The 10,668-nt window shown below is 45.3% G+C and overlaps 1 protein-coding gene across 1 annotated transcript in view; it reads right to left on the bottom strand.

Moving 5' to 3' along the window:
- Positions 1-4,426: 4,426 nt before the first annotated feature.
- The window catches only part of Akap8 (A-kinase anchoring protein 8), a 19,146-nt gene continuing 12,904 nt past the window's right edge, over positions 4,427-10,668 (bottom strand). The window contains exons 10-14 of the mRNA XM_010640058.3: positions 9,888-10,029; positions 9,540-9,633; positions 8,575-8,705; positions 6,509-6,604; positions 4,427-5,349 (exon numbers count right to left, since the gene is read on the bottom strand). Coding sequence (XP_010638360.1) covers positions 4,873-5,349; positions 6,509-6,604; positions 8,575-8,705; positions 9,540-9,633; positions 9,888-10,029 — 940 coding nt within the window. The 3' untranslated portion in view covers positions 4,427-4,872. The remainder of the gene's footprint in view (positions 5,350-6,508; positions 6,605-8,574; positions 8,706-9,539; positions 9,634-9,887; positions 10,030-10,668) is intronic.

The following is a 10,668-nucleotide window of genomic DNA, read 5'->3' as shown; positions in this document are numbered from 1 at the left end:
GGCTGGGGAAGTCAATCAGTGGTAGAGCACTTCCCAAACAAGTAAGAGCCCTGTGTTTGATCCCCAGCACCAAAGGAAAACAAAAGAACGCTAACCCTTATTAATCAGATGAATGACTGAGCAAACTCATACAGTCGAATATTCTTTAGCCATACAAAGGAATGGAGTTCTGGTAATGCTTCAGACTAGTGATTTAGCCCCGTGGCACCCTGCCTGCCTCACAAGCACAAGGTCATGAGTGTTTGATCCCTGGTACCAAAAAACAAAATAACATGCTTCAACATAGGGGAACTTCAAAAATATCCTCCTTGGTAAAAACTAGTTTGTGAAGGTCATATGATTCCCTTTCTATACAAGCCAGGTGTGGTAGTGCATGCCTTCGCAGCACTAAGGAAGGAGGCTGACGCAGAAGGATCACCTTTGAGTTCAGGCCGGCCTGGGCTACATAGTTAAGACCCAGCCTCCAAATAGTAAATGAAGGGCTGGGGATTTAGTGCAGTGTTTCTGCCGCCTGCCTTGCAAGCATGAGGTCCGTAGTTCGATCCTTGGTACAAAAAAAAAAAAAAAAAAAAAAAAAAAATATTATAGAGAATAGATAATCAGATAATCTGGAAGCAGAAAACAGATTAGTGGTCGTCAGAGGCCAGGAGTGGGTGATGAATATGGAGGTTTCCTTTTAGGACAAGGGTAATGTCTTGGAATTAGACAAAAGTGCTGGTTGCACAAAAGTTCACTTTGACAAATGCCAGTGAATTGTTCACTTTAGAATGGTTCACTTCTGGTGATAGGACTTTTACCTCAAAGGGAAAACAAGTTACCTTTTTTTCACCCGTGCAAGGAATTGAACCCAACACCAAGCACGTACTAAGTTGTGCTCTGCCTGACTCAGCACCACCCCATGAGCTATCATGGTACTTCAATAATGTCGAATGTTCAATTAAACAATCCTGTGAGAAGCCGGGGGTGGTGGTGCACGCCTGTAATCCCAGCACTCAGGAGGCTGAGGCAGGAGGATGGCTGGGAGTTCGAGACCAGCCTGGGCTACATAGTGAGTTCAGGTCAGATTCAACTACATAGTGAGACCCTGTCTCAAAAAACAAAACAAAACAAAACAAAACCAAAAAACAATCCTGTGAGGAATGCTCCACGCCTGACCAGAGCTCAAAATGTTTTTCTTTCTTTGGAGACAGGGTCAGGCTGGACTCCAACCTGCAGTGATATTCCTGCCTGTCTCCCAGATACTGGGGTACCAGGCAAGCACCACCAAACCCAGCTTTCAAACTGAATTATGATTTATCATATAGACACTCCACAAGTATAGACAGGAAGTACACAGGCTTTGAGTCTGTTTGCAGGAAACCAACCAACCTCACAGGTGTCAGTGAGCGACTCAGCATTTATCACAGTACTGGGGATGGAACACAGGTCTTGCTCAACTTCTATCCCCAGCCTTCCCTTTCTCAACTTTTGTAAAGTTCTAAGATGGTATTGCTAACTCACTAAATTGCTCAGGCTGAGCTCTTAAACTTACAGTCTTCCTGCCTCAGCCTTCCAGAGTGCTGGTATTATAGGCTTGCACTACCACGCCCGGCTGGGCCATTCATTTTCTACAACTGTATTGCAGATTCCTCCAGTGTAAAATCAGTGCAAAACCACCCCGTCTTTCTCTCTCTTTCCTTTCTTTCTCCTTCCCTCTGCTCCTCTCCCCTCTCCTTTCCTTTTTTTGTACCAGGGATCAAACTAGGGACCTTACGCTTGTGAGGCAGGTGGCAGAACCACTGAGCTAAATCCTCGGCCCCATCCACTTCATCTTTTAAAGGTGTTTCTGCCTGACTGTGGTGCCTGGACAGAGCAGTGTCTCATGGGCAGGGGGCTGGGGTGCCTAACCCAAGTGGCCTCCCTGCCACCTTCCAGGTGGGCCAGGTGGATGAGGGTGGGGCACAGGTCTGCTTAGGAAGCACAACTCAGCAAGGAAGGTCAGATCCCAGGCCCACTGCTAGACCGACACTTAAGCCATGGATAGCATTCCTCAAACCTTTTGTTTCTGGTACTGGTGATTGAACTCAGGCTGAGGCAGGTGCAGTGCCATTGAGCTAAATCCCTGGCCCTCCGTGTTTTGTTTCTTTTCTTTTTCTTTTTTGATACCGGGGATTGAATTTAGGACCTTGCACTTGAGAAGCAGACGCCAGAACCACTGAGCCAAATCCCCAGCCCCCGTTTTGTTTCCCGAGGCAGGGTCTCACTATGTAATCCAGGCTGGCAATACTCCTGCCTCAGGCTCTCAGTGCTGGATGACACATGCATCATGATGTCCTGCAACATTTTTGCAAACAAGTAGTCATTACCCACTTAGTAAAATAAAGACCCACAACTCCAAATGTCTGAACAAAATAATTCATGTAGCTCCAGAGGGGACGTTTGAAAACTCATTGAAATTTAGAGCAATTAAATAAACCAGTAATATTTTCCTCAAAGGTACTGGTGATCGAACCCAGGGCCTTCACACTTAGCTACATCCCCAGTCCTTTTTAAATTTTGAGTTGCCACGTTGCTCAATTTAGGCTTGATCCTGTGGTGTGGTCCTCCTGCTTCAGCTTCCCATAATACAGTGATCACAAAACATGTGCCATCCCACCACGTTAATCTTTTCCACCCTGCATACATTCAGTGCTGTAAACATCTTTCATTTTTGCTTTAGGGAAAATGCTTTGGTCTGAGTGTGGTTAAATACTAGAGCACTTATCATGAATGAGGTTCTGGGTTCAATCCCCAGCCCAGAACAATGATAAAAGGGCCTCAAAGGGCAAATTGAACCTGTAATTAGGCATTTGTTTTTGTTTTTTAGAGACAGGATTTCACAATGTAGTTGAGATTGACCTCGAACTCACTGTGTAGCCCAGGCTGGCCTTGAACTCACAGTGACTCCTGCCTCAGCCTCTCAAGTGCTGGGATTAGAGGCGTGCGCCACCACACCCAGCTCAACCCTTTTTTTTTGTACCAGGGATCAAGCTCTGGTCCTTACGCTTGAGAAAGAGAGAGAGAGAGAGAGAGAGAGGGAGGGAGGGAGGGAGGGAGGGAGAGTCAGTCGCCAGAACCACTGAGCTAAATCCCTGGCCCAACCCTTGTTTTTTGAGACAAGGTCTCACTACACAGTTCAGGCTGGGCTCCAATTTGTGGTGATACTCCTGCTAGGTTTATAGGTATGGGCCACTACACCTTGCTCCCCAGGTCTAGTGAAAGCAACAATAAGGAAAGATAAACAGAAATGATTCAGAGGTGCCATTTTATTGCTTATCAAGGCATTTATTTCAGTGTTTAGTTCTAGCATTAACTTTTCCATAAATGTTCATCTTGCACCTCCAAGGTTCCTTGAGAACAATGCCTATACCTTAGGATATTTACGACAAACTAGCACCTGGTACACAGTAGATGCTCATCAAATCTCTCACTGCCTCCTTTCTAATTGTTTCCCACTGGCCAATGTTTCCTGGCACGTGAGACATATGCACTTCAGAGGTTTGCAAGAAAATAGACCCAGCAATCTCACTCCAAAAGGGAAGATCATACAGTTCTTCTGATTGTATGATAGTGTAATGGGTATGTGCTACCTTCAAAACATGCCAGTCTCCCTTTCTAGACATATTTATCTAAAACATGTTTACTTAATTACATATGGTTTCTAGCTATGAAAATTTGTAGGTTTTTCCATCCATGGGAGTGACATCTGGTTTTCTTTTTTAATGAATTTAAGGTTAACTTAATTCAAAGGAAAAAAAAAAACCAAACAAAACCCTGAAATAATGTGAGGTGAAACACAAATGAGTTAAACTTGAAAGTGTTGGTCACAATGGCACATGCCTTTAATCCCAGCTACTCCAAAGGCTGAGCAAAAAGGACCTCAAGTTTGAATCCAACCTGGCTAATTTAGCAACTTAGCATGGCCCTACCTCAAAATAGAAAATGAGAGGCCTGGAGATATAGCTCAGTGGGAAGTCCCTGGGCTCAATCCTTAGTACTAGGGGTAGAGAGACTGAGGATGGAGCTCAGTGCTCTCTGGGTTCAGTCCCCAGGACAACAACAAAAAAGATTCACAGAGCACTGATGATCCGGAAACAGAGCCCTAGGCAAAGTATCCTCATCCTTGAGGGTCAAGCAGGCGCTTCTATAGTGGTTTGGGTCTGTTGGATGCATCAGATCTTAGACTTCACTGCTGTCACATGACCAACACCCCATGTCAACAAGATCCCACGATGTCTGTTGAGGCTTACACATAGCAGTGTGCACACTACAAAAGCAGAGGCCCCAAAAGTCAAAGCCAAAGCCTGAAATTTAAGCCCAGCCTGGGCAACTTAACAAGACCCTTTCTCAAAATAAAAAGGGGCTGAGAATGTAGCTCAGTGCAAAAGCCCTGGGTCCAATCCCTAGTACTAAAGGGGGGAAAAAAAGCAGAGGCCGAAGTGCCTTAGGGAAACAAACAAACAAAAAAACCTGCTAAAGCAAGATATATTCCTAATATTGAATTGCTCCCAATCAGTAAGAAAAATTAAAGTGAAAAAACCAAGGGGGCACCCAGCCGCCAGTGGCTGTATGCAATAAGCCAAGTATCAAGATCTAATTAGTCAAATTTTATTACTTTAACTGTTGTCTAAAAAGACATCACTGCTTCTTGGGAGGAATGTACAATCTTTGCATCCTTCAAGCTGAGGTGGGAAGCTAAGCAACTGTGTAAAAGAAACTTGTGAGGGAGATGGCTGAGTCTCTTCACCAGAATTAGTTTACAGCATATTCCAGCTGACACACCATAGTACTGCTTACAAACCAAAGAAAGAGCAACACATTATCTAACACATCCCTTGAAACAGGGAAGGAGGTTCATTCTATGGGAATATCATCTTTGGACTCTGTATCAGTTTGTCCCACTTCAGCTTCCACGGCAGTTGGGACAGGAGCATCTTCAGTTGTCGTGCTTTCTACCCCTGCTGCCACTGTTACAGCCTCGCTTCCGGCCTCTGCAGCCTCACTTCCGGCCTCAGCAGCCTCACTTCCAGCTTTGGCCTCAAGGTTCTCCTCAGATGCTGTTCCACAGGAAGCCTCTTCCGATGGCTGGTCAGTATGCAGCTCACTGCTCGCCCCTGCCATGTCCATCAGGCCTTCTCCTTGGGCCGGCTCTTCACTCCTCTCTCCAGCCGTGGCTCCTTCTCCATCTACAGCCCTCACAGCTGCTGTAATCACCTCTGCTAAGACTTCTGCAGCCACCTCCTCGGGTGTCTCTTCCTTATCCTCACTTCCTAAATTGTCATCTCCTTCTATTTCAGGATCACCGGTTTCATTGGTGAAGGGATCTTCGCCCTGGATAAGAAACAAACCGATCAGTACAAGAAACAAGAGCTTAAAGGGCTGGGGGCTCACGTCTTTTATGACTGGTGGAGTCCACCAGAGAAACAAACCACAGCCGATGAGTTAATTCTACACATTCTCAGAGCCTACAGCTCCAAAAAAGACATCTCAGAAAAGCTTCACCAGAACTATTTTGCCCTCCAGGGCCTTGTACATGCTAGGCAAGTGCTCTACTGCTGAACCACACCACAGCTCCTCAAAATACTATTTTGTATTTTAGTTTCTTTGAAGTTCATGATTCCCATCAGGAAAATTGTCTCTACTTATGGATAAAGATTCAAAGATCAGTACTTACTTGAGGTCAAAATTATTAAACATCAGAGTGAAAATTCAAAACCAAGTCTGACTCTCAGAAACCAAAGTTATGTGCTAAGATGTTCTCTAGCCTGGAAGCACATTACATACAGCATCAGTGTAAGATCAGGAAATGTATTTTAAAATATAGTGCTTAGCCTGGGCGGGGGGTGTAGCTTGGTCACAGACTATATACTTCACATGTACAAGCCTCTTGCCTTAACACTGAGCATCTACCTTAGATTTTTTTGTTTTTTGGTACTGGGGATCAAACTCGGGTCCTTGCGCTTGCAAGGCAGGCAGTGGAACCAGAGCCCATCTACCTTGGATTTCTTTTTCTTTTCTTTTGGACAGTCTATGTAAGCCCAGGCTGACATTGAACTTGCAATCTTCCTGCCTCAGCCTGAGTAGCTGGGACTGCACGCATTAGTCAAATCTGCTTGAACTTGTTTATAAAAAGCATCTCACTATCATTTATTTGCACAGTGTATTATAGCCAGACAACCACGGTTTCTTTTTTTTCTTTTTGTACTGAGGATCAAACTCAGGTCCTCGTGCTTGCGAGGCAGCAACCATGGTTTCTTGTGGCAAGTCAGCACCACTGACAGTGATTAATCAAGCAGTATCCACGTTGACTGTGCAGGCAAGCACTGAGTCTTTGGAAACTCCCGGTTGTCACTTATCTTTGCCTGATACGTTCCAAGGTCCCCCAACTCTTCAAGGGACTTGGAAATACTACACACTGCACCGAATACAATCCCATACTCATCCTACATTTCAAGAGCTTGTCCTATCCTTCGGATTCCCAGGCACAAACCTTAAGGTATTTTTCCAGCATCTTCACTATGTGTCTGTTATTCAGAACACTCTTAGCTACATGGAGACTTGTTTTCTTGAACTGTTCAGCAGCCAACTGCAGAGGGAACCAAACATGGGCTTTTAAGAATGGCAGAGAAGAGAACAAAGCAACTAGAATTTACTGAGTTGTAACAAGTGGCAGCTATCGTCCCTCAGTGAGGCAAAGCTTTGAAATGCCAGGCTCCAAGAATGACAGAAAGAAGGTACCAAGCAGCCTTTTTTAAGAGATAGATGATACAACCAAAGGAAAAGCTGGATGATCTCTTAAGATAAATGCAGACAGGCCACTGGATAACCACTTACCGTGTGTAGAAGCAAAGCATTTAAACTATAAGTGCTACAGGCTTAGTAGGGAAAATGGACAAGGCTTTTCATTTTTTGGCCTTCCAATAATTTCAGTAAGTATGAATGTATCACCAAAGCTGCTGTATGACAGCTTACGCATGCATACATTAATCCCTTGCTTGCAGGGTACTTTTCTGCTAACTAATACTGGGAGATGGATGGACAACTATTAATATCCTTGTATATCAGTTGGTTTGTTTTGGTACCAGGAATCGAACTCAGGACCTCATGCTTGCCAGGCAGGTGCCGTGCCGCTGAGCTAAATCCCAAGCCCCCACTGTATATTAGTTGGGGAACTAAATATTGGAGATGTCTAACCAGCGGGCTGTAGAGACTGCCAGCAGACCAATCGCAGCCACACCACTCTATCATCTGTAGCTGCTTTAGTTTATCACTGGACACAGATCCCGGAGCTTGCAGAGTATAGTATAGCCACCCTTTGCTGTCTCTGCTGGGGATTGACTCTAGGAACCTCTGAGACAGAAAATCCAGACAGGCAGCAGAACCACTGAACTAAATCCCCGGCCCCTCCTTCTCTTCTGAGATAGGATCTCTATGTACTCTAGGCTCACCTCAAACTCATGATCTTTCTGCTCAACCTTGCAACTTGTAGGATTACAGCTGTGTGCCATTCTTACTCCACTTCAGATTACTTATAAGCTTAGCTGGTCATGGTGGTGCATGTACCTGTAATCCCAGCACTCAGGAGGCTGAGGCAGGAGGAACACTGTGAGTTCAAGACCAGCCTGGGGTACATAATGAGTTCCAGGTCAGTCTCAACTACATAGTGAGACCCTGTCTCAAAAAACCAAAAAACCAAAAAAAAATAAAATAAAAAATAAAAAATTTTTTTTTTACTTATAAGCTTAATACAATGTAATTCAGGAAGTCAGGTCAGTGTGGGCTACATAGTAAATTCAGGGCCAGCCTGAACTATAAAGGGAGACACTGCCTCAAAACAAACAAACAAACAAAACCCCCAAACTTAATACAATGTAAATGCTAGTTACTGCAATCCATAGTTCAGGAAATGACAAATGACAACACCCACCCCTAGATGTTTCTGATCTACTCCTCGCTCAATCTATGGATGTAGCGCTCAGGGATGAGGGCCAACTGTATCTATGATCTGAGTTAAAACGCTGCCTTGCTGACCTCTGGGATAAACAGCTTCAGGGCCATCAGCGAGTTAGAACCTAAACCAGTCCTGAAGTCCAGGCCCTCAGGCTCAGCTTACATAATCTCCAACAACTAGATTTACAGGGAACACTCAGAAGAGAATTTTAGCTATGGTATTGGATCATTTCTAAGCAATACTTTTTTTTTTTCCTAAGCAAAACATTTTTCTAAGATTGGTTCTATGTTGCCCAGGCTGGTCTTGAACTCTAGGCCTGTTTCTTAAGAAGTTGGGACCACAGGTGGGTGTCACTGAGTCTGGCTCATATCTTAATAAAACTGGAGTGGTATCAAGCAAGCCTGTGTTTTTTTCCTTGGTATGAAGAGAGGACTGGGGGCTGAGAGAGGATAAATGATGACCAGTGGAACAGACTTGATGAAATACAGCAAGAAGCCCTATAGAAGTGAGGGTTCCCAGTTAAGACTCAGACGGTTCAATACCCACTCCACCCCTGTAAGCCCAGGAATGTTCTCCCAGGCACCCACCCCACAGAAGGGACTCACCCTGCGGTTATGGTTGTGGTCCACAGAGTGCAGGTGCCGCTGGAGGAGCTGGTGCTGCGCAGGAATCAGCATGTCACAGGCCATACAGTGTGCAGCCTCAATCTTCTTGAAGAAGTGCTCCTGACCAATCCCTGTAACAGAACCCATGCGAAGGATGCCTCCCTCCTCTTCCCCAGCCAGGCCCACATTTTCTCCCTGCAACTCTGCTGTTGCTCTTTTCTTTTCTCTTCTCCCTCCCTCCTTCTCTCTCCCCCCTTTTCTTTTTTGGTACCAGGGATCGAACTCAGGACCTTATGCTTGCAAGACAGGCGACGGAACCACTGAGCTAAATCCCCAGCCCTGCTGTTGCTATTTCTTGACAGGGTCTTGCCATCTAGTTCAAGTTGGTCTTGTACTCACTATGTAGCCCAGGCTGTCTTTGAGCACTCCTGCCTCAGCCTCGAGTGCTGGGATCACAAGCATGCAGCACCACACTCAGATCTCCCTGCAACACTCTCTAAGGGTTTAGTTAGGACAGAATGTGAGACAGACACAGCCTACCTCTACATCTAGGAATTTTACATGGTAATTTTTGTCACCCTTCTAGTCCTCTCTTCCAAGGGGGAAAAACAACAGCTTGTTTGAGATCACTCTCATAAGCTCCTCATGGAGTGTGATCTCCATTAGGCTACACCTGGGGCTTTTCCCCATAGGACTTAACTTCACATTCCCTGCATCTGTGAGCCAGGAATGGAACCCAGGGCTTCATGCATACCAGGCAAGTACTCTACCACCGAGACACGTCCACAGCCCTTCTGAGCTAGGTCTTACTAATTTGTCCAGGCTAGCCTTGAACTTGTGACCTTTCTGCATAAGTAACAGAGATTAAAGGGGTGCACCACAAAGTCCAGCTGCACTGAGTTGCCAGGGTCCTGGCAATACCTTGTGATCATCCAGTACAACCCACACTACGGGATCGCATTTACCTTTGAAAGGGTCTGGCTTTGGTTTTGGGCTCTCCTTTTCCATCAACTCCTGACGCCGCTTCTCAATTTTCTTATTCCTGTTTACAATGTACTCCTACAGGGTGAGAGAGAGCACCGAGTGAAATGAGAGGACAGATCTCTGGGTGTTTCCCAATCATTCAAAGGGGTGTACAATGGGTGTAACTTCCAGAGCTCTCACTTGTCTCTCTGTGCCCGGCAGAGTTGTACAGCTGTTTTGATCTGGGAAATGTGGCTTTGACTGCATTGAAACCTCTTATTTCCCTTCCCCTTCTTTTCTCTGCAAAGCATCAGCAGGAGACGTTATAGCAAAGGCCAAGTGTCCCTTACCTGGAGGAACTCCACCGTCTTGTCAGGCAGTTTGGTGCTTATAAACCGCAGTGTCTCTTTGTGAAATTTGCTCTGCAGATGCTTCTGGATTTCTTCATCTTCAAAGCTACGAAACTTGCATACAGAACAGGCAAACTGAATCCTGGAGAAGGAAAATGGAAAAAAAAAATGGTGAGATGGGGACACAAACACATCCCAGGCTACAAATGAAAAGGAAAAGGAAATGTGATTTTTTTTTGTGGTACCAGGGATATAACTTGGGACCTTGCACTTGAGGCATGTGGCAGCAGCGAGCTGAATCCCTGGCACTCTTTGTTTTTTGGTACTGGGGATCGAATTCGGATCCTTGTACTTGCTAGGCAGGTGGCGGCACCACTGAGCTGAATTCCCAGTGGCCTCTTTGCTGTTTTTTTGAGATAAGGTCTCAATATGTAATTCAGGTTGGCCTCAAACTCAAGGTGATCCTCCTGCCTCAGTCTCCCCAGTGCTGGGATTACAGATGTGTGCCTCCAAACCTAGCCTCAGGAAATGTGACTTCTGAACTAATGCAAGACTTGTAATTTTTAGCAGGGGGACACAGTAGCAGTTACCCAAGCATCTGAAGAACAGAAACACAGCCCTGAGAAAGTATTTTAGGCAAATGACTCATGTACTAACTCAGCAACATTCCAGTCTCTGGCGCAAAGGCCCCTAACCAAATACCCTAAGGGAGTGACTTTGGTGCTGCCCACAAGGTTCTGAGTTTGATCCTAGGTACAAAAAAAAAAAAAAAAAAAAAAAA

The sequence above is a fragment of the Fukomys damarensis genome, unplaced genomic scaffold, assembly GCF_012274545.1.
Source record: "Fukomys damarensis isolate Sample0158 unplaced genomic scaffold, DMR_v1.0_HiC HiC_scaffold_37, whole genome shotgun sequence".
NCBI classification, from domain to species: domain Eukaryota; kingdom Metazoa; phylum Chordata; class Mammalia; order Rodentia; family Bathyergidae; genus Fukomys; species Fukomys damarensis.
Note: the sequence above shows the minus strand (reverse complement) of the source record. Positions and strands in the feature narration are given on the sequence as shown.